This window comes from Carcharhinus amblyrhynchos, unplaced genomic scaffold (assembly GCF_965287045.1).
Source record: "Carcharhinus amblyrhynchos unplaced genomic scaffold, sCarAmb.v2.hapA scaffold_756, whole genome shotgun sequence".
Lineage (NCBI taxonomy): Eukaryota > Metazoa > Chordata > Chondrichthyes > Carcharhiniformes > Carcharhinidae > Carcharhinus > Carcharhinus amblyrhynchos.
This window is the reverse complement of record NW_027650496.1, coordinates 28,608-52,500: the sequence shown is the minus strand read 5'-3', so window position 1 is coordinate 52,500 and position 23,893 is coordinate 28,608. Positions and strand designations below refer to the sequence as shown.

The following is a 23,893-nucleotide window of genomic DNA, read 5'->3' as shown; positions in this document are numbered from 1 at the left end:
CCTCAGGGATCAGTGTTGGGACTGCAATTGTTTACGATTTACATAGATGATTTGAAGTTGGGGACTAAGTGTAGTGTGTCAAAATTCGCAGATGATACTAAGACGAGTGGCAGAGCAAAGTGTGCAGAGGACACAAAGTCTGCAAAGGGGTATAGATAGTGTAAGAGAGTGGGCGAGGGTCTGGCGGATGGGGTACAAAGTTGGTAAATGCGAGGTCATCCATTTTGGTAGGAATAACAGCAAAATGAACTATCATTTAAATGGTAAAAAAACTGCAGCATGCTGCTGTGCAGAGGGACCTGGGTGTCCTTGTGCAGAAATCTCAAGGAAGTTGGTTTGCAGGCGCAGCGGGTAATTAAGGCAGCAAATGGAATTTTGTTCTTCACTTTTTAAAAATGTATTATTAGTCACAAGTAAGGCAATACATTAACACCGCAGTGAAGTTGGTGTGAAATTCCCCTAGTCGCCACAATCTGGCACCTGTTCGGGTCAATGCACCTAACCAGCACATCTTTCAGTCTGACCTAACCAGCACGTCTTTTGGAGTGTGGGAGGTAACCAGAGCACCCATCCCATTATTCCGTACAGAAATTCAGATAATCTTTCAGTACGCGTGGTATACCCGAGGTTTACATGGCAGACAACAGGACTCGGCTTACCAGCAGAGTATTTCAGGCCCTCACAAGTACAAATGGAGTGAGGAATATCTGCACAGCACCCAACAGTGATGAGACCACAAGCAAAAAGCTGGAGAAGGCCCTATTGTCATGAGAGTACGAGTTCCCCTGGTAACAGGCTGCCCAGCTGGAACTCACTACCTGAGCCTTTTATAAGGCAGGCCCAAGACTGGGCCTGCCAAACCATAGGCAGGGACTGGTGCATGTAAGTACACTGCGGCACTGGTTTTACTTTGCATTCAGCAAATAAACTATGTTCCTTTCCTGGCTTAGTACTATGATTCAGGCTAATACCATGAGTACGGTGCTGAGGGGGTGCTACAAGAGGTGCTGTCATTAAAAGGCAACTTAAGAGATCCTGCAGCATTGTTGAGAGAAATGTGGGGGGAGGGGGTTCTCCCCAGTGTTCTGGAGTTAAGAGTTATTCCTGAATCAACCTCACTGGAATTAATACCTGGTTAGCGCGTTGCTGTTTGTGAGAATTCCTAGCGGAGGGTGGTGTTCCCTACATTACGAATGGCTGCACCTTCTAAAGTGTCTGACTGATCACAGAACTCCCCAGGGTTACATCCCCAGGGTTTGGGAAGACGAGCTACAAACACGATTGTTTTTTTGTCGCTGAAAGGATCTCGGGTTGCAGTGACAGCTGCGGGAAAGCGGGAGGTGCTAGGACCGGTGTTGTACCCAATCCCGAACAAGAAAACCGGCCAGAGCGGGAAGAAAGTTCGGGACAGCGATCAGTCTGCTCTGTGTCAGGAGGTCACCCAAAGCCGGGTAGAGTTTGAGTCTGTCGCGAAGAGGGAACGCACGGTGTCTCGAGTGGGTGATGTGATCGGTGCACAGGCTGCCACGGGGAGTGTGGCGTAACAATCTAAACAGAAAAACAGTCTGTACAACGTCAGACTTCTCTGGAGGACACGTGGGGCTCTCAGGGAGTGAGATTTGGACAGTTCGTCGGAACAGGGGTGATGCGTGTGTGTGTGTGTGTGTGTGTGTGTGCGCGCGCGCATGTACATTGTGTGTGTGTGTGTGCGGGGAGAGGGGGGGAAAAACACAGAGAGACAGGGCATCACAGCTGAAGCACGAATGTCCAGTGTATTCACTCCTGACACTAAACAAACCCAGCGAGGACAGCAAGCTGGTATCTGACCCACGTCAATCCTGACACCACAGGACACTCTGGCCGCTGTCAGACCCGTCTCAACAACCCGCGGGCTCTCACTTGCCAGATTTTCACTTCTGCCTCACTTCCCGCAAGCCCCACTGTGGTGGGGGGGGTTGTGGACCGATTGCAGCTAAGGTGGGAAGGGAGAGACAGAGAGTTTCTCACCTCTCTTGGCCTGTCAGTTATTACAGTAAGAAGTTTCACCACAACAGGTTAAAGTCTTAACAGGTCGCACGAGCTTTCGGAGCGCTGCTCCTGCAGCAGGGAGTGAGATTTGGACGGTTTGTTGGAATTGCGGTGGTGGGGGAGACAGAGACACACTCATCTGATGAAGGAGCAACGCTCCAAAAGTTCGTGCTACCAAATAAACCTGTTGGACTTTAACCTGGGTGTTGTGAGACTATTTACCGTGCCCACCCCAGTCCAATGCCGGCAACTCCACACCATACTTATTACACTGACTGCAGGATAGAAACACATCGCTCCACCCTGCAAGTCTAAACTCCACAGCAGTCTGCTTCCACCCCCTCATCTCCACCCCTCACCACATTCTTCGATTCCTTCTTCCCCCGTGTTTATATCCAGCTTCCCTCTTCACTACAACAACACCATTCACCTTAAACACTGGCTGTGGGAGTCAGCTCCATATTCTTTCCCCCAACTCTCTACAAGCCAAACTAGTTACCCAGCTGTAACCCAGTCAAGGTGCGTCACCCCTTCCCCTGTTTCCCTGGAGTGACGGCAGAGCGGGAGAGAATTCCTTATTCCTGATGCCCAATAGAGGGAAGGATGAGCAGGTAAATCCCTAAAAATACAAACCTCCTCAGCTCACCAAACAGGTCAACAGGATGGGCCGCCTCCGCCAATCAGGCGCCAGGGCCCGGGCCGCCTCCGCCAATCAGGCACCAGGGCCCAGGCCACCTCCGCCAATCAGGCACCAGGGCCCGGGCTGCCTCTGCCAATCAGGCACAGGGCCCGGGCCGCCTCCGCCAATCAGGCACCAGGGCCCGGGCCACCTCTGCCAATCAGGCGCCAGGGCCTGGGCCGCCTCCGCCAATCAGGCGCCAGGGCCCGGGCCACCTCCGCCAATCAGACATAAGCCTCTGTGGTTAAAAAGGAGGAAGTGTCGGTCCAGTTGGACACTACACTGCCCAGCATTACTTATAAAACACGTCCCAAGGTACTTCACCGGGCCAGAAACCAGACAAAGCCTAACACTGAGGCACAGTCCCAGATACTAGTGACAGCTGACCAAAAGCTCGGTCAGTTTTCAGGAGGTTCTTAAAAGGAGAGAGTGGTGTGGAGCAATTCAGGAAGGGAATTCCAGCGCTCAGGGATCCCAGGCAACTGAAGGCACGGCCAATGGTGGAGCGGTGGGAATCGGGGGGATGCTCAAGAGGCCAGAATTGGAGGAGCGCAGAGATCCTGTAGGAGGTTACAGAGATAGGGAGGGGGTGTAGGAGGTTACAGAGATAGGGAGGGGGTGTAGGAGATTACAGAGATAGGGAGGGGGTGTAGGAGGTTGCAGAGATAGGGAGGGGGTGTAGGAGGTTACAGAGATAGGGAGGGGGTGTAGGAGATTACAGAGATAGGGAGGGGGTGTAGGAGGTTGCAGAGATAGGGAGGGGGTGTAGGAGGTTACAGAGATAGGGAGGGGGTGTAGGAGGTTACAGAGATAGGGAGTGGGTGTAGGGAGCTGGAGGTTACAGAGATAGGGAGGGGGTGTAGGGAGCTGGAGGTTACAGAGATAAGGAGGGGGTGTAGGGAGCTGGAGGTTACAGAGATAAGGAGGGGGTGTAGGGAGCTGGAGGTTACAGAGATAAGGAGGGGGTGTAGGGAGCTGGAGGTTACAGAGATAAGGAGGGGGTGTAGGGAGCTGGAGGTTACAGAGATAAGGAGGGGGTGTAGGGAGCTGGAGGTTACAGAGATAAGGAGGGGGTGTAGGGAGCTGGAGGTTACAGAGATAAGGAGGGGGTGTAGGGAGCTGGAGGTTACAGAGATAAGGAGGGGGTGTAGGGAGCTGGAGGTTACAGAGATAAGGAGGGGCTGTAGGGAGCTGGAGGTTACAGAGATAGGAAGAGGTGTAGGGAGCTGGAGGAGGTAGGGAGGGGGTGGAGGGGGTGTGGGGGCTGGAGGGGGTTACAGAGATAGGGAGGGATGTAGGGGCTGGAGAAGGTTACAGAGATAGGGAGGCAGGTGTAGGGACTGGACGGGGTTACAAAGATAGGAAGGGTGAAGCCATTGAGGGATTTGAACAGGAGGATATAGATTAAAATGAAACATCAAGCTGAACCGTAAACACTGGAGACTGTTAATCTGATTCACAAAGACAGACAGAGAGACAGACAGACACACACACACACACACCGCAATGTAGATCACTCTGATACGTAGACTATCCCAGGCTCGGAGTTAAAAGCTACTTCAAGGAGGGTGACGCAGGTTAATAAAAGAAGATTTGCAGAGATGAAGCTTTTACCTGCCATATTGCGGAGCCCATCGCTAGTTACCCTGCCAGCTGCAATATCCACAGGTTCGGAGGGAGCTTGGGGCCTCTGCTCTGATCGCTCCTGGGAGATGCTGGGAGGTACAGCATCTTTGGGATGTGCTGGAGGAGGTTGAGGCCTGTCGACAGCTCCCTGCTGTTCAATCCCAAGCTCTGCTTGGGGAGATGGTTTGCTCTCATCCTCCTTAACCCCGCCAACCCGAGCCACTGGACCGATGCTCTCTCCATCTGTGGCTCCTGGGATCTTCCCTGGAGAGGGTCTGCCCTTCAGGGGCTCCGCCACCCCTGCCGGGGCCTTCAGGGGCTCCGTCCCCTCAGCCGGGACCTTCAGGGGCTCCGCCACCCCAGCCGGGGCCTTCAGGGGCTCCGCCACCCCAGCCGGGGCCTTCAGGGGCTCCGCCACCCCAGCCGGGGCCTTCAGGGGCTCCGCCACCCCAGCCGGGGCCTTCAGGGGCTCCGCCACCCCAGCCGGGGCCTTCAGGGGCTCCGCCACCCCAGCCGGGGCCTTCAGGGGCTCCGCCACCCCAGCCGGGGCCTTCAGGGGCTCCGCCACACCAGCCGGGGCCTTCAGGGGCTCCGCCACACCAGCCGGGGCCTTCAGGGGCTCCGCCACGCCCGCCGGGGCCTTCAGGGGCTCCGCCACGCCAGCCGGGGCCTTCAGGGGCTCCGCCACCCCCGCCGGGGCTTTCAGGGGCTCCGCCACACCAGCCGGGGCCTTCAGGGGCTCCGCCACACCAGCCGGGGCCTTCAGGGGCTCCGCCACGCCAGCCGGGGCCTTCAGGGGCTCCGCCACCCCCGCCGGGGCTTTCAGGGGCTCCGCCACACCAGCCGGGGCCTTCAGGGGCTCCGCCACACCAGCCGGGGCCTTCAGGGGCTCCGCCACACCAGCCGGGGCCTTCAGGGGCTCCGCCACACCAGCCGGGGCCTTCAGGGGCTCCGCCACACCAGCCGGGGCCTTCAGGGGCTCCGCCACACCAGCCGGGGCCTTCAGGGGCACCGTCACCTCAGCCGGGGCCTTCAGGGGCTCCGTCACCTCACTTGGGGTCTTCAGGGGCTCCGTAACCCTAGCCGGGATCTTCAGGGGCTCCGTAACCCCCGCCGGGATCTTCAGGGGCTCCGTAACCCCCGCCGGGGCCTTCAGAGGGTCCGTCACCTCAGTTGGGGTCTTCAGGGGCTCCGTCACCTCACTTGGGGTCTTCAGGGGCTCCGTAACCCTAGCCGGGATCTTCAGGGGCTCCGTAACCCCCGCCGTGATCTTCACGGGCTCCGTAACCCCCGCCGGGATCTTCAGGGGCTCCGTAAACCCCGCCGGGGCCTTCAGAGGGTCCGTCACCCCCAGCGGGGCCTTCAGGGGCTCCGTCACCCCCAGCGGGGTCTTCAGGGGCTCCGTCACCCCCACCGGGGTCTTCAGGGGCTCCGTAACCCCCAGCGGGGTCTTCAGGGGCTCCGTCACCCCCACCGGGGTCTTCAGGGGCTCCGTAACCCCCACCGGGGTCTTCAGGGGCTCCGTAACCCCCAGCGGAGTCTTCAGGGGCTCCGTCACCCCCAGCGGGGTCTTCAGGGGCTCCGTCACCCCCACCGGGGTCTTCAGGGGCTCCGTAACCCCCAGCGGGGTCTTCAGGGGCTCCGTCACCCCCACCGGGGCCTTCAGGGGCTCTGTCACCCCCACTGGGGCCTTCAGGGGCTCCGTCACCCCCGCCGGGGCCTTCAGGGGCTCCGTCACTCCCGCCGGGGCCTTCAGGGGCTCCGTCACCCCCGCCGGGGCCTTCAGAGGGTCCGTCACCTCAGTCGGGGCCTTCAGAGGGTCCGTCACCTCAGCCGGGGCCTTCAGGGGCTCCGTCACCCCCGCCGGGGCCTTCAGGGGCTCCGTCACCCCCGCCGGGGCCTTCAGGGGCTCCGTCACTCCCGCCGGGGCCTTCTGGGGCTCCGTCACCCCCGCCGGGGCCTTCAGGGGCTCCGTCACCCCCACCGGGGCCTTCAGGGGCTCCGTAACCCCCAGCGGGGCCTTCAGGGGCTCCGTCACCCCCAGCGGGGCCTTCAGGGGCTCCGTCACCCCAGGCGTTGATTTGACAAGGAGAGCTGGAGTTTGAACGAGTACGGGCGTGGACCGGACGATGACCGAATGGGTTTGAACTGCTTGTGGAGACACAGCTTTCACTTCCCCCAGAAAGTGCTCCCTCTGCACTGCTGAGCGACGGATCATCTCCTGCAGAGGGGAAGAACCTTCATCCGCGGAAAACTCCTCCGTATCAACACGGTCGGCCAGAGCTCGAGTGTCTGTTAAACGTGGAGTGGCAGAGGGAGCAGCTGGAGGAAGGTCAGGACGGCCCAGGGGGGACGGGACTGGCGAGGTCTCGGAGCTACGTTCTGGCCCGCGTCCGTCCATTTCTTCCACTGTAGGTTTTTGCTGGAGAAACGGGAGCTGTTCAGAGGCGGGGGGAGAAGGGGAAGGGGACATTTCTGAACCTGAAGATGCCGTTTCTCCAACGGTCACCTTTGTCTGATCACCGTGTTCCTGCCTGGTGTCAGCCAGTTCAGGTGAAACTTCCGGCTGTCCCCCCTTGCCTTCAGTAGCTTTGGCCGGTGGCCTTACAAACCCACCTTGTCCCTCGCTGGGCACCAGGGTCTCCGCCACATTTATTACTGGAACCAAGACAAGTTTCTCAAGGCCATTCAAATCAGAGGCCGCCTCCTTTACACTCTGGTCTCTCTGTCCTGCAGAGCCACGCACTGGACCTGGTTTCAGATCCTCAATAACCGTATCATCCGATTCCCCGGAACTGTCCACCTCCGCGGTCTCCAGTGCTTCAGGGAAGACACGAGCAAGGACTCCCCCTGCTCGAGCCTGCGAGCTGTCCTGGCTTGGAGCAGATTCTTCACGTAACGGAGAAGGCTTTGGAGCAGTAAAAACCTTTGCCTCCTCTTCCAGGTGCCAGGGGTCATCCGTCCGGCTTCTGGGCGAGGTCCCTGCTGAGAATGGACTGCTCGCGCCTGCCGGACCAATTGGATGCTCCTCTGCAACTCCCGCTGGAGTTCTGGTGGATTCAGTCAGTCGCGCTGACATCTCCTGAACCTTGTCTGGAGCGGGCTTCGGAAACAGATCAGTGCAAACCTTTCCAGGGGACAGTTCAGCAGCTCTGGCTATGCTGACTGGCTCCATCACCCTGCCTGAAGGATGCTGGCCCACTTTCGTTTCAAGATCACAGATGGGTTTCTCTTTACCCTGTGGCTCAGCAGACAGGTCCCAAGGATTAGAACTAGCCAAGTTGTTGATAAGTGGCCCACTCACCGAAGGTTCAAAGCTTTTGAAAGCCTCTTGCATGGATGACGACTTCACGTCTTCTTCAAAGATGTTAGGCTTGAAGACATCTCCTCTTTTGGTCTCGCTCTGTCCAACGTGGACCTCCTCCAGAGCGTCTGCTCGAGTGTGAGATAGGCTGCTTGCCTTCAAGTCATCAGACTTTTGTCCAAAGCCTTCAGCTTTGGTTCTGGATGTCATTTCAGCCGATGAGCTTCTTTCGGCGCCTCCAGCGAAGACAAGAGGCTTCGTTGGCCCTTCCAGGTCCACCCCGTGCTCATCCAAAGTCAACAAGGGCTTCGAGGTTTCTTCTTCGCACGACCCCTTCTCCTGCATTTCAGTCAGCAGTTCAAAAGGAGAATCGGGACTGAGCCTTTCCAATGAATCCTCTTCCTGCGAGGAATCAATGGAAGAAGGGTCACTTTTTGCTGCTTCCCTGGGAACTTGCTCTCTCACAGTCCCGGGCTGTCCTCTTACTTCTGCTGGCCCTCCTGCTGGCACCTGTCCACTTTCCTGCTTCCCGAATATCAGCTCAGGCTGCCTCATCCAGCTGTAATCGTCAAAGACGCTTCCAGGGGCAGGGCCTCTCAGCACTGCCGCGCTCTCGGATCCACGTCCAAGGCCCTGAACGGCCTCGGCCCCCAGAGGTTCCTGCGCCGGGTCCGACAGGGCGGTCTTGTTCGACGGCTGGGTCAAGGCGGGAGATTGGCCTCCAGTCAAGAGAGCGTTAACAGTGCTGGCCTGGGACACAGGGCCGAGGGGGGGAGGCAGGAAGGGCCCCAGCGACCCCGAAACGCTCACACAGCTGGGCTGGTCAGAGAGGAGCGTTTGGAGATGCGCCGATCTCTCTGTGAGCAGACAGCAAGAGAAATTCAGAAAGAAAAAACCGTCAGACAGACAAACCAGTCTTGCAGCATGCAATACTCAGCGGGAAGGGAAACAGAAGTGATCTTGGGCAGCCATGCAATGGGAAGGACACTTGGCTTGCAGCACTTTTCACAACAGCGATGCAACAACCTGACGGAATTCTTTGCCCTCTGTGGGACCAGAGAGGCAGAGATAGGACGGCAACTCAAAGAACGGAAAACTAGAGGAAGACAATAATAAAAAAAAAACCACAAGACAACACAGCAGCCACCGAGCGGGCAATGAAACTTGGCGAAAAGGATGGGTGTCTCGGTGGATAATCCTTCGCCTTTTGAAAGGGCATTGTCACCACTCAACAAACCACAGGTCCTCCCTTCCTTCCTCCCGCCCCTACCCCACCCCACCGCCCCCCCCCCCCCCCCCCCCAAAAAACAGCAGGTACATCCAACATTGTATTACAGCAACACCCAGGCTGGAGACAATCCCCTTTGAAATGGCCCACCAAATCATCCCAACGGACGCAAAAAAAAAACAAAGCAAAACAAAGCCAAACGGTTTGGAGTGGAGAAAACGTCTCCTCAAACTCGACCAATTCTGCGCAATAGCCTGCGTTCACCGTCTGAACCGTTCAGCTGCGATACTCGGTCGCTCCCGCTCTGTTACCGCGTCCCCGTTACGAGGGGGACTGTGCTATTCTGATGTACATGGCGGGAGGGGGGGGGGGTGCGGTTTAAGAGTCAGTGTTTTATTTCAAGAGTTGATTTGCCTGGGAAAACACGCAGCAGGAGCTGGGAGCAGGATAACTGATCTTAGCTGGGGTTTGGGGGGGGCGGGGGGGGTGCGTGTTGCTTTGTAGAGATTTTGTTAATTTAGGTTCTGCTGGGATTTCGGACTGTGCGTGCAGGGTGGTGGGAGTTTGATTGACAGGGTCACGTGCGGCGGATGAGCTCCAGTGTCCTCTGTGGAAGCCTGGGCTCACCCACTGGGCGAGACTCCTTTCAAAGCCAGTAAATGCAAGGGACCGGATGGAAATTTGGTAAACAGAAGGGGAAGGTTGAACTTGCCTTCGGAGACAGGGTGAGAGGAAGAAACCATATCTGAAAAATACAAAAGTTACAGACGGTTAGGCCAGGAGGGAATGAGTTAGAGAGGCAGAGTCAGGTATCAGGGTAAAACATACAACCTCCAGAGACAGAGGTACCTCTTCCCCCAGCCCTCAGTACAGAAAGGATTGGAAATAGCCCTCCCCTCGGAGTATACTACATCTTCCCTGGTCGCTACTGGTTACCGATATTCTCAGAATATAGCAGGCGAGAGGCTGGGAATCCTGCAGTGAGTAACTCACCCTCCTGATCCTCCAAAAGCCTGTCCACCATCTACAAGGCACAAGTCAGGAGTGTGGTGGAATTCTCCCCGCTTGCCTGGATGGATACGACTTCCAACAACACTCAAGAAGCTCGACACCATCCAGGACAAAGCAGCCCCGCTTGATTGGCACCACAACCACAAACACTCACTCTCTCCACCACCGACACTCAGTAGCAGCAGTGTGTACCACCTACAAGATGCACTGCAGCAATCCACCAAAGATCCTTTGGCAGCACCTTCCAAATCCACAACAACTTCCATCTAAAAGGACAAGGTGGGGGGGGGGGGGGTAGCAAATACATGGGGACCACCACCATCTGCAAGTTCCCCCTCTGAGCCACTCATCATCATAACTTGGAAACATATCAGCCGTTCCTTCGCAGTCGCTGGGTCAAAATCTTGGAATTCCCTCCCTAATGACATTATCGTTCAACCCACAGAGAATGGACTGCAGCGATTCAAGAAGGCAGCTCACCACCACCTTCTCGAGAGCAACTAGGGTTGGGCAATAAATACTGGCCAGCCAGCGATGCCCACGTCCCACAACTGAATTGAAAAAGAACTCTCCCTGGTTGCTAATGGTTACTGATAATTAGGAATCTACAGTTCAATGACCGCTCTCCTCTTTGTCCAAGACCAGCTGACCTGCTGTGCCCGAGGCAGAGCCAGCGGATCGAGTGTTATCACCAACCAATGTACAATGAATGAATCTGCTGCTAAGGTACTGCAAAGTCCAGGGGAACGACTGCCTCAGAGTTAGTTCTGAGGACAGTTAGATTGCAGGCTTGGAGATGGTGATGTTGTTGAACCCCAACTCCCCATTGCCAAGTTGGAAGAGCCAGAGTGGTTCCAATCCAGCATCTGGATTTAGGGGGTGGCTCGTTGGTCTAGGGCCACGATTTTCGCTTCGGGCGTAGCATAAAAATGCGAGAGGTGCCAGGGTTCAAATCCCAGACGAGCCCCGAAAAGTTTTGGGCGGCACAGTGGGTTAGCACTGCTGCTTCACAGCTCCAAGGACCTGGGTTCAACTCCTGGCTCGGGGTCACTGTCCACTGTGTGGAGTTTGCACATTCTCCTCGTGTCTGCATGGGTTTGCTCCGGTTTCCTCCCACAGTCCAAAGATGTGCGGGTTAGGTTGATTGGCCATGCTAAAATTGCCCCTTAGTGTCCTGAGGTGCGTAGGTTAGAGGGATTAGTGGGTAAAATGTGTAGGGATGTGGGGGTAGGGCCCGGGTGGGATTGTGGTCGGTGCTGACTCGATAGGCCGAGTGGCCTCTTTCTGTACTGTAGGGTCTATAATTCGGATGTGGTTGAGGAAAATAGTTTGGATGTTTTGGAAAGGAAAGGAGATGAATATGTAAGAGGAAAAGGGGCTGAGGGGATAAAGGGTGCGATGGGAATAGCCTGAACTGGGCACGTGACACAGTGCTGTGTCACATATTCAACTCTTGGGGTGAATGGGATCAAAGGTTATGGGGAGAAAGCAGGATTAGGCTATAGAGTTGGATGATTGGCCATGGTTGTAATGAATGGGGGACAGTCTCGAAGGGCTGAATGACCTCCTCCTGCTCCTAACTCCTACGTTTCTTTGAAATGTTAATTCATTTCTAAAAACAGTGACAACATTTCAGTTTGACATTGCACAGGAGGCAGCCATTTGGTCCATCATGTCAATACTAGCTCTGAACGATGTACCCAATTAGTCCCCCTCCCCAACTCTGCCCCCTAACCCCCCCCCATCAAATTTCACCATCTTGTGTATTTCTCCGATTTTTCCCCCTTCTGAAAGTTCCTATTGAATCTGCTCCCACCGCCCTATCAGGCAGCGCCTTCCAGATCACAACAACTCGCAAAAAACTTTCTCATCTCCCCCTACATAGAACGTAGAACAGTACAGGCCCTTCGGCCCTCGATGTTGTGCCGAGCTATGTCTGAACCCAAGATCAAGCTCCCACTCCCTATCATTCTGGTGCGCTCCATGAGCCTATCCAATAACCGCTTGAAAGTTCCTAAAGTGTCCGACTCCACTATCACAGCAGGCAGTCCATTCCACACCCCAACCACTCTCTGAGTAAAGAATCTACCTCGGACATCCCTCCTATATCTCCCACCTTATAGTTATGCCCCCTAGTAACAGCTACATCCACCCGAGGAAATAGTCTCTGCACGTTCACTCTATCTATCCCCCCCTCATCATCTTATAAACCTCTATTAAGTCGCCTCTCTTCCTCCTCCGCTCTAAAGAGAAAAGCCCCAGCTCCCTCAACCTTTCCTCATACCCTCCAAACCAGGCAGCATCCTGGTAAATCTCCTCTGCACTCTCTCCAATGCTTCCACATCCTTCTTATAGCGAGGTGACCAGAGCTGCACACAATATTCCAAAAAAAAAGAAGCCTCTGGTTCTTTTCCAAATTCTCTGCAATCTGTGTCTCCAACATCCACTGGTTACCCACCCTCCTGACACTGGGAAAATCACTTTCTCCTTATTCGTCCTGTCCAAACCCTCTCCCCCCCAACCTCCCCTCCTGACACTGGAAAGACTTGCTCCTCATTTACAATGAGAAGCCATCATTACTTTAAACATTCCTATTGACTCCTCCTAATTGTGTCTGCCTGAAGGGTGGACAATTGCTGTAGCTTCCCCAGGTTTCAGCTCTGTTCACAGTGACCTCACGGAGAGCAGACAGATTACACTCGTCAACATTCACCGCTCCCCCCCCCCCCCCACTCCTGTCTTAGGTTTGGTCACGGTACGTCAAATCAGTTATCAGGAGTGAACTGCGTAATGCACAACAACAGCACAAGAATCTAATCACTGCTGAATAAACCCGGGCTGAATGGCTCTCAGTTCTCTGGCGAGGGAGCAGTGTACAGGGGAAACTGCTCGTACCTTTCAGGTTGAAGGCCAGTGTCACTGAGCATGAAGAGCCGTAGAAAGAGCCAGAAATGCTGAATTTAGCAAGTCGACACAGTATTGACGCAGTCTGGCTGACAGGCTGTGTACCCGTCACATAATGTCTGCGTTCAGCTTCCATCCTCAGCGAATCTGTGCTCTCTTCAATCTCTCAGCATCCTCGCTGTGACAGGGCTGGGGCGCGCGCACAAACACAGGACAGGGCGGGGCCGGGGCACACGCACAAACACAGGACAGGGCGGGGCCGCGGCACGCGCACAAACACAGGACAGGGCGGGGCCGCGGCACGCGCACGCACAAACACAGGACAGGGCGGGGCCGGGGCCAGCGCGCACAAACACAGGACAGGGTGGGGCCGGGGCACGCGCACAAACACAGGGCGGGGCCGGGGCCAGAGCGCATAAACACAGGGCGGGGCCGGGGCCAGCGCACACAAACACAGGACAGGGCGGGACCGGGGACCGCGCACACAAACACAGGACAGGGCGGGGCTGGGGCCAGCGCGCACAAACACAGGACAGGGCGGGGCCGGGGCACGCACACACAGGACAGGGTGGGACCGGGGCGCGCGCACACACACAAACACAGGACAGGGCCAGGGCACGCGCACACACAAACACAGGACAGGGCCAGGGCACGCGCACACACAAACACAGGACAGGGCCAGGGCACGCGCACGCACAAACACAGGACAGGGCCAGGGCGCGCGCACGCACAAACACAGGACAGGGCCAGGGCACGCGCATGCACAAACACAGGACAGGGCCAGGGCGCGCGCACGCACAAACACAGGACAGGGCCAGGGCGCGCGCACGCACAAACACAGGACAGGGCCAGGGAGTGCGCACAGCACAGATTCCACAGACAGGGGTCCCTGGCACGTGTACGAACACAGGATAAGTCCGCGGTGTGTGTACGGTCCCGAGTCCAGGGCACAATTTTTGTCCCTTTATCTAAGGAAAGATATACTGGCATCGGAAGCAGCCTAAAAAAGGTTCAGCCGGTTAATCCCAGATAGGGAGAGGTCGAGTAAGTTGGGCCTGTACTCACTGTAGTTCAGAAGAATGAGAGTTGACCTTATTGAGGCATATTGAAATCTCAGAAGAGGGGTGTTGACAGAGTAGATGCTGAGAAGTTGATTCCTCTTGTGGGGGAGTCTAGGTTCAGGAGGCATAATCTCAGAGTAAGAGGGTCTCTCATTTAAGACAGAGATGAGGAGGAAATTCTTCTCAGAGGGTAGTGAATCGGTCCACCCGGAGCACAGTGTGAAGGGCGCACAGACTAGGAGAGGGGGGAGAGGAGCAGGCAGCACTGAGCAGGAGCAAAGCAGGCTCCACGTTCAGACAGTGCTGAGGGGGAGGCAGTGACAGAACGGAATTATCACTGGATTGGAAATCCATAGACCCAGGGCAATGTTCTGGGGGACCCGGGTTCGAATCCCGCCACGGCAGAGGGTGGAATTTGAATTCACTAAAAAAAAAATCTGGAATTAAGAATCTACGGATGACCCATTGTTGGAAAAACCCATCCGGTTCCCCTTAGGGAAGGAAATCTGCCGTCCTTACCCCGGTCTGGTCTACATGTGACTCCCAGAGCCACACAGCCAATGTGGTTGACTCTCAACTGCCCCTCCAAGGGGCAACTAGGATTGGGCAATAAATGCTGGAACCAGCCAGCGACGCCCACCTCCTGTAAAACTAAAACAAAAGGATAAGGAGACACGAGATGGGACAGTGTCGGAGATGGTCCCCAGCCCCTGGGGGGGTGGGGAGGGCGTGGAAAGGACCGGAGGCACCATCGCTGCCTGGGGTGGGTGGGTTGTCCCTGCTTCTCTCCAGCCACGAGAAGAGGGTACAAAATTGCCAGCCAAAATGTCACAACGGCACCGGCAGTGAGGGAAGCACAAAGCCGCAAGAATGTGAGCTTGCAATCCTGTGTGTTGTCATCGCGTTTTGCAAACAAGAGGCCATTATCAAGTAACACAATTTCCCCACCCCCCCCTACCCGGGCCACCTGACTCACATCCCTCACGAATGATGCAAGACCTCAACCGAGAAACCACACACTGCAACTTCCAAGATGCTCAAGGACTCCTCCTCAACCCTAACCTGCTGGAACCTACTATTCCCTGAACAACAACAACTTCATTCATATAGCACCCCCCCCCCCCAACTATTTGCTAGATTACTCAGCCCAGAATTCCATAGTGTGGGTGTGGGGGGTTGGGACCAAAGGCAGCAGGATTGTATGATCCAAAGGCAGACTCGGGGTGGGGTTAGGGGGCTATGAACTTCAGGTAGGGAGCGTGCACTTCTCTTTCTCTCGCTCACTCTGAGAGCCAGTGTCCTGTGTCCCCCTCTCATTTGCCTCCACATCCAGTCCTCTGCTGCGGTGTGGAGGTGCTGGTGTTGGATTGGGGTGGAGTAGGTGAGAGGTTACAAATCTGTTTGGATTCTTTGAAGATGTAACTAGTAGAGTTGACAAGGGGGAACTAGTCGATGTGGTATATGTAGACTTTCAGAAAGCCTTTGACAAATTTCCGCAAAAGAGATTATTGTGCAAGATTAGAGCGCATGGGATTGGGGAAGTGTACTTAGATGGATAGAAAACTGGTTGGTAGAGAGGAAGCAAAGAGTAGGGATTAATGGGTGCTTTTCAAATTGGCAGGCAGTAATTAGTGGGGTGCCAAAGGGATCAGTGCTGGGACCCAGCTATTCATAATATATGTTAATGATTTGGATAAGGGAATAAAGTGTAACGTTTCATGATACCAAGATGATACCAAGTTGGGTGGGAAGGTGAACTGTGACAAGGATGCAAAGATCCTTCAGAATGATCTGGACAGGTTGGGTGAGTGGGCAAATCCATGGCAGATGCTGTACAATTTGGATAAACGTGAGGTTATTCACTTTGGAAGCAAAAACAAGGGGGCAGATTACTACCTGACTGGCTGTAAACTGGGAGATGGGAGTGTGCAGAGGGACCTGGGTGTCTTTGTGCACCAGTCACTGAAGGTAAGCATGCAGGTGCAGCAGGCGGTAAAAAAGGCAAATGGTGTGTTGGCCTTCATAGCAAGAAGTTTTGAGAACTGGAGCCGGGATGTGTTGTTGCAGTTATACAGGGCCTTGGTGAGGCCACACCTAGAGTATCGTGTGCAGTTTTGGTCTCCTTTGCCGAGGAAGGATGTTCTTGCTCTCGAGGGAGTGCAGCGCAGGTTTACCAGGCGGGTTCGAATCCTGCCACGGCAGATGGTGAAATTTAAATTCAAGAGAAATCTGGAATTGAGAATCTTCTGATGACCCATTATCAGAAAAACCCATCTGGTTCACTAATGTCCTTTAGGGGAGGAAATCTGCCGTTCTTGCCCGGTCTAGCCTACATGTGACTCCAGAGCCACAGCAACGTGGTTGACTCTGAACTGGTTCTCGGGCAATGCCCACAAACCTTGACTGAATGAGGAAACACACCCTCGGCAATTTCAAGCTGTCTTTTCGCTTGGGTGGGGGCTCTGAGTGCAGCCACTGAGCAACGGGCGACACTTAACTGGAGGGGGAGGAGCAGGAGGCTTCTGGGGAACATACGGCCAGTTTGCCCCAAGTGTCGGTCATTGGGGGGGTGAAGAGTGAGTTACAAAATCCTCACTAATTCCAGTTTCATAACTGTTAGATTTCAGTCTGTGACGTACACGCCAGGAGTGACGTCATCAGCTGCCTGACAGAATCATATCCCCGAGGACAGGGCACGCACAGACGTACGCACACACACACTCACACACACACACAAAGCCTACTGCCCCCCCCCCCACCCCACAGATGGGATGCACCCATGTACACACACACAAACAAACCTCCCCACCCCCCCCCAGCAGACAGGATGCACCTGTACGTACACACACACACAAACCACCCTCCCTCACAGAAGGGATGCGCCTGTATATACATACACACACACACACAAATGGGATGCACCTGTAGACACAAAGACAAAACCCCGCCCCCAAACACACACACAGACAAACCACCCCCTCCGCCACACAGACACACACACACACACACACACAGATGGGATGCATACAGACACCCACATACTCACACACACAAATGGGATGTACCTGTAGACACACACACACACACACACACACACAAACCAAAGCCCCTCAAACACACACAGATGGGATGCTCCTGGGTGTACACACACGTACACACACAGACAAACGCCATCCCCACACAAGTAAATAACCACACCGCCATTATTACATGTGACTTCTGATCTCAACATAAGTGATTCTGTTACAGGATGAGAGAAGGGTGTTGGATGGGGAGGGTGGCCGTAATTCCATATGGATCCTCCGGCCTCTGGTTGGGATTTTTTGCGGAGACTTGACTGACACGTCTCTCTCTCTCCTTCCCCCAGAAAGGAAGTGGGACAGCAAGGGCTTTGAATAATCTAGAGCTGGATATTCAACTGGAGGATTGGGGGGGGAAGGAAGGCCAAAGGCCTCAAGCTGGAATTTAAATTCAGTAAAAATCTGGAATTAAAAGTCTAATCACCACCACGAAACCTTTGTTGATTGTTATTGAGGTTAACAGCGCGGAAAGAGGCCTCTCTCCCATCGTGTCCATGCCAGCCATCAAACACCTATCGATTCTAATCCCATTTCCAGCACTTAAAATCCCTACAGTGCAGAAGGAGGCCATTCAGCCCATCAGGTCAGCACCGATCACAATCCCACCAGGGGTGCTTTTGCTGTAACCCCACGTACTTATCCTGCATTGCCCCTCACTCTAAGCGGCAGTGTAGTATGACCAATATACCTAACCAGCATGTCTTTTGGACTGTGGGAGGAAACCGGAGCACCCAGAGGAAACCCATGCAGACATGGGGAGAATGTGCAGACTCCACACAGACAGTGACCCAAGGGTGGAATCGAACCCGGGTCCCCGGCACTGTGAGCCAGCAGTGCCAACTACTGAGCAACTGTACCGTCCCATATTCACTGGGTACAATCGCAGCGGAGGGTGTTTTTGGGGGGTGCATCCAGCTGGCGGTGGGGGGGGGGGGGGGGGGAGGCGGGTGGTGTACTCAATGAGGCTCCAGGCTCTGGACCAGGAGGGTGGGGCCACAGTGCAACTGGCACATTGCATCTGTGCCTGTGTACCCGGACACAGTGTAACCAGGGAACACGCAGGGACGGGAACGCACTTGGGGAGCTGGACACATGCAGTCGGGGGCGTGCCCCCCCCCCCTCAAAACAGGTCAAACTACATATAAAAGCAGGGAGGTCTTGCTGCAACTGTACAGGGCACTGGTGAGACCGCAGCTGGAGTACTGCGTGCAGTTTTGGTCGCCGCACTTGCGCAAGGATATTTTGGCCTTGGAAGGAGTGCAGAGGAGGTTCACTAGGCTGATACCGGAGATGAGGGGGTTGGACTATGAAGAGAGACTAAATCGACTGGGTCTGTACTCGTTGGAGTTTAGAAGGATGAGGGGGGATCTTATAGAGGCGTATAAGATAATGAAGGGGATGGATAGGGTAGAGGTAGAGAGATTCTTCCCGCTTAGAAAGGACAGCAGGACTAGAGGGCACAGCCTCAAGATAAGGGTGGGGGGACGCTGCAGTTTAGATCAGAGTTGAGGAGGAACTTCTTCACTCAAAGGGTGGTGAATCTCTGGAATTCTCTGCCCGTTGAAGTGGAGCAGGCTACCTCGCCTCAATATATTTAAGTCACGGGTAGATAGGTTTTTGATAGACAGGGGAATTAAGGGTTATGGGGAGAAGGCAGGAAAGTGGAACTGATCCACTTCAGATCAGCCATGATCTTATTGAATGGCGGGGCAGGCTCGAAGGGCTAGATGGCCTACTCCTATTTCTTATGTTCTTATGTCCTCAATAACATCCCCAGCAACCCCTATTACCCCCTCCCCCCTCACTCTCTGAGATAAAAAGCTATGCCTGCGGATGCTGGAAACACAAAATGCTGGAGGTACTGACAATGCCTCTGTCTCTGAGGGTGTCTGGGTGTTCCAGCATTTTCTGTTCCTGTCCCATTTCATCCCCGCCCTTTCCCATCCCCCTTCTCCCCCTCTTCACCCACCCACCCACCGTCCGTCCCCCTTCTCCCCCTCTCCACCCACCGTCCGTCCCCCGTCTCCCCCCATCCACCGTCCCCCTCCCCCTCTCCACCCATCCACCGTCCCCCCTCCCCCCTCATCCACCGTCCCCCTCTCCCCTCTCCCCCCATCCACCGTCCCCTCTCCCCTCTCCCCCCATCCACCGTCCCCCTCTCCCCTCTCCCCCCATCCACCGTCCCCCTCTCCCCTCTCCCCCCATCCACCGTCCCCCTCTCCCCTCTCCCCCCATCCACCGTCCCCCTTCCCCCCTCTCCCCCATCCACCGTCCCCCTTCCCCCCATCCACCCATCCACCGTCCCCCCCATCCACCCATCCACCGTCCCCCCCATCCACCGTCCCCCTCTCCCCCCATCCACCGTCCCCCTCTCCCCCCCATCCACCGTCCCCCCTCCCCCCCATCCACCGTCCCCCTCCCCCCTCACCACCCATCCACCGTCCCCCTCCCCCCTCTCCACCCATCCACCGTCCCCCTCCCCCCTCTCCACCCATCCACCGTCCCCCTCCCCCCTCTCCACCCATCCACCGTCCCCCTCCCCCCTCTCCACCCATCCACCGTCCCCCTCCCCCCATCCACCGTCCCCCTCCCCCCTCTCCACTCATCCATCATCCCCCTTCTCCCCCTCTCCATCCATCTGCTCTCCCCTCCCCGCCATCTATCTGCACCACTCCCTTGGTTGTCCACATTACCTCACATTTCCCCCCTTTCCCCAATCTATCCCCCTATTCTCTCTACCCCCACCCTCACCTCCCCTCTCCTCTCCACTACCCTCACCTCACCCCACCCCTCTCCCCCCATCTGCCCCCTCTCCCCTCGCCTCCAGTCCCTTCTCTGCCCCCTCACCTCCCACCCCCTCTCTGCCCCTCCCATCCCCTCTCTACCCCTCCAGTCCCCTCTCTGACCCCCATTCCCCCTCGTCTCGCCATCTCCCCCCATCCTCCCCCCTCACCCCCCTCCATCCTCCCAGCCCCCCATCCTCTCTGCCCCCTCTCCCCCCCGCTACTGTCCCTCTCCTCCCTGCCCCCCGTCCCTGCCTCCTCTCTGCCACCCCTCCTCCCTCCCCCCTCCTCTCTGCCCCCCACTCCTCACCCTTCCTCTCTGCCCCCCCACTCCTCTCTGCCCCCCCACTCCACCCTCCCTCCCCTCTGCCCCCCGCCTCCCTGCCCCCTCACTCCACCCTCCCTCCTCTCTGCCCCCCTCCTCCCTCCAACCACCTCCTCTCTGCCACCCCTCCTCCCTCCTGCCACCCCTCCTCCCCCCTCCTCTCTGCCACCCCTCCTCCCCCCTCCTCTCTGCCACCCCTCCTCCCCCCTCCTCTCTGCCACCCCTCCTCCCCCCTCCTCTCTGCCACCCCTCCTCCCTCCTCTCTGCCACCCCTCCTCCCTCCTCTCTGCCACCCCTCCTCCCTCCTCCTCCCCCCTCCTATCTGCCCCCCTCTTCCCCCCTCCTCCCTCCTCCTATCTGCCCCCCCTTCCCCCCTCCTCCCTCCTCCCCCCTCCTATCTGCCCCCCTTCCCCCCATCTGCCCCCCTTCCCCCCTCCTCCTTCCTCCCCCCTCCTATCTGCCCCCCCTTCCCCCCTCCACCCTCCTCCCCCCTCCTATCTGCCCCCCCTTCCCCCCTCCACCCTCCTCCCCCTCCTATCTGCCCCCCCTTCCCCCCTCCTCCCCCCTCCTATCTGCCCCCTTCCCCCTCCTCCCTCTATCTGCCCCCCCTTCCCCCCTCCTATCTGCCCCCCCTTCCCCCCTCCTATCTGCCCCCCTTCCCCCCTCCTATCTGCCCCCCCTTCCCCCCTCCTCCCCCCTCCTATCTGCCCCCCTTCCCCCCTCCTATCTGCCCCCCTCCTATCTGCCCCTCCTCCCCCCTCCTATCTGCCCCCCCTTCCCCCCTCCTATCTGCCCCCCTTTCCCCCTCCTCCCCCTCCTATCTTCCCCCCTCCTCCCCCTCCTATCTTCCCCCCTCCTATCTGCCCCCCTCCTCCCCCTCCTATCTTCCCCCCTCCTCCCCCTCCTATCTTCCCCCCTCCTATCTGCCCCCCTCCTATCTGCCCCCTCCTCCCCCCTCCTATCTGCCCCCCCTTCCCCCCTCCTCCCCCCTCCTATCTGCCCATCCTCCTCCCCCCTCCTATCTGCCCCCCCTTCCCCCCCCTCCTATCTGCCCCCCCTTCCCCCCCCTCCTATCTGCCCCCCCTCCTCCCCCCTCCTATCTGCCCCCCCTCCTCCCCCCTCCTATCTGCCCCCCCTCCTCCCCCCTCCTATCTGCCCCCCCTCCTCCCCCCTCCTATCTGCCCCCCCTCCTCCCCCCTCCTATCTGCCCCCCCTCCTCCCCCCTCCTATCTGCCCCCCCTCCTCCCCCCTCCTATCTGCCCCCCCTCCTATCTGCCCCCCCTCCTCCCCCCTCCTATCTGCCCCCCCTCCTATCTGCCCCCCCTCCTCCCCCCTCCTATCTGCCCCCCCTCCTCCCCCCTCCTATCTGCCCCCCCTCCTCCCCCCTCCTATCTGCCCCCCCTTCCCCCCTCCTCCCCCCTCCTATCTGCCCCCCCTTCCCCCCTCCTCCCCCCTCCTATCTGCCCCCCCTTCCCCCCTCCTCCCCCCTCCTATCTGCCCCCCTTCCCCCCTCCTCCCCCCTCCTATCTGCCCCCCCTTCCCCCCTCCTCCCCCCTCCTATCTGCCCCCCCTTCCCCCCTCCTCCCCCCTCCTATCTGCCCCCCCTTCCCCCCTCCTCCCCCCTCCTATCTGCCCCCCCTTCCCCCCTCCTCCCCCCTCCTATCTGCCCCCCCTTCCCCTATCTGCCCCCCTTCCCCCCCCTATCTGCCCCCTTCCCCCCTCCTATCTGCCCCCTTCCCCCCTCCTCCCATCTGCCCCCTTCCCCCTCCTCCCATCTGCCCCCTTCCCCCCCTCCTCCCATCTGCCCCCCTCCTCCCATCTGCTCCCCTCCTCCCCCCTCCTCCCCTCCTCCCATCTGCCCCCCTCCTCCCATCTGCCCCCCTTCCCCCCTCCTCCCATCTGCCCCCCTTCCCCCTCCTCTCTGCCCACCCTCCTCCTCCCCCCTCCCCTCTGCCCCACCCTCCTCCCCCCTCCCCTCTGCCCCACCCTCCTCCCCCCTCCCCTCTGCCCCACCCTCCTCCCCCCTCTCTGCCCCCCCACTCTTCCCCTCCCCTCCTTCTCCCCTCCCCCACCCCCTCCTCCTCCCCCCCTCTCCCCACCTACTCCTCCTCCCCCCTACTCCCCTTCACCTCCCACACTCCTCCCCCCTCCCTCCACACCCCCCACACTCCTCCCCCCTCCCTCCACACCCCCCACACTCCTCCCCCCTCCCTCCACACCCCCCACACTCCTCGCCCCTCCCTCCACACCCCCCACACTCCTCCCCCCTCCCCTACTCCACCCCCCACACTCCTCCCCCTCCCCTACTCCACCCCCCACACTCCTCCCCCTCCCCTACTCCACCCCCCACACTCCTCCCCCTCCCCTACTCCACCCCCCACACTCCTCCCCCTCCCCTACTCCACCCCCCACACTCCTCCCCCTCCCCTACTCCACCCCCCACACTCCTCCCCCTCCCCTACTCCACCCCCCACACTCCTCCCCCTCCCCTACTCCACCCCCCACACTCCTCCCCCTCCCCTACTCCTCCCCCTCCCCGCCCCCCTTCTCCTCCTCCCCCCCCGCCCCCCTCCTCCTCCCCCTCCCCGCCCCCTTCTCCTCCTCCCCCCCCGCCCCCTCCCCCCCCGCCCCCTTCTCCTCCTCCCCCCCCGCCCCCCTCCTCCCTTCTCCTCCTCCCCCCCCGCCCCCTCCTCCCTTCTCCTCCTCCCCCCCCGCCCCCTCCTCCCTTCTCCTCCTCCCCCCCGCCCCCCTCCTCCCTTCTCCCCCACCCCCCTCCTCCCTTCTCCCCCGCCCCCCTCCTCCTACTCCCCTCCTCCCCCCTCCCCCCCTCCTCGTCCCCCCCCAACCCCCCCTCCCCACGCACCCCCCCCCCGCAGCCCCCTCCCCTCCCCACGCACCCCCCCCCGCAGCCCCCTCCCCTCCCCTCCCCACGCAAACCCCCCCGCTGCAGCCCCCTCCCCCCCCCTCCCCCTCCCCCCCCCCTCCCCCTCCCCCCCCCCTCCCCCTCCCCCCCCTCCCCCTCCCCCTCCCCCCCCTCCCCCCCCTCCCCCTCCCCCCCCCGGATTGAGATCTGAAACTTGTCTATTTTTTTTTCAATGTGGCCTCTCTTTTTTTTGCAAAAAAAAATCCAAAAAAAAATGCATCAACAACAATGGGGATTAAATCAATCAGCGAGCAGCATTCACACCCCCTCCCTCCCCCGGGTAGGGTGGGGTAAATGGGGTGGGGGTAAATTAGTGGCGGGGGAGGAGTGGAAATGAAGTCTGCTTACCCAGAGAGAGCCCGCAGGAGCTGCTGGCTGCCGCTGTCCCCGGGCTGGGCGCCGGATCCAAGCCCCGGGTGGAGCTGACCAGGGGAGACTGGCTGGGATTTTCCATCGCTGCCCCCGGCTCTGGCTGCTGCTGTGTCCGCCTGGAAAGGGGGGGGTTCAAACTGGGTATGAGGGCAGAGGGAGAGTCTCGGTTCCAGCCCGGGCTGCACCCTCTCTCTCTCTGTCTCTGCTCCCGAACCTCTTTCTGGGAAATTGCAGGAGGAGACACACACTCAGAGACTGAACCCTCCCACCCTCTGTAACACAGAGAGAGAGACTGAACCCTCCCACCCTCTGCCACCCTCTGTAACACAGAGAGAGAGAGAGAGACTGAACCCTCCCACCCTCTGTAACACACACACACACACAGGGAGTGAGTGAGGGAGGGCACTGCCTCTTTGCTTCAGCACAAACACAAGTGTTGGGTGGGGAATGGAGAGCTGAACCCTCCCAGTCGTCTCACTGAGCCAGCAGCTGGTAGCAGGCGGGACAAATGCGGAATGTGGCCCAAAATGCGGCAGGCAGTGTGCGCACAGACTGCCCCCCCCCACCGC

At 58.2% G+C, this 23,893-nt stretch overlaps 1 protein-coding gene across 3 annotated transcripts in view; it reads right to left on the bottom strand.

Annotated features, from left to right (window-relative positions):
- Nucleotides 1-23,609, bottom strand: part of LOC145340071 (reticulon-3-like) — a 34,837-nt gene extending 11,228 nt beyond the window's left edge. Inside the window, exons 1-2 of one of the 3 annotated variants that reach the window (XM_080184489.1) lie at nucleotides 23,301-23,609; nucleotides 9,578-9,610 (exon numbers count right to left, since the gene is read on the bottom strand). In XM_080184489.1, coding sequence (XP_080040615.1) covers nucleotides 9,578-9,610; nucleotides 23,301-23,406 — 139 coding nt within the window. In that variant the 5' untranslated portion in view covers nucleotides 23,407-23,609. Of the gene's footprint in view, nucleotides 1-4,321; nucleotides 4,637-9,577; nucleotides 9,611-23,300 lie in introns of those variants that run through there. The other 2 variants (XM_080184490.1, XM_080184493.1) reach the window with 2 other exon arrangements.
- Nucleotides 23,610-23,893: the final 284 nt, after the last annotated feature.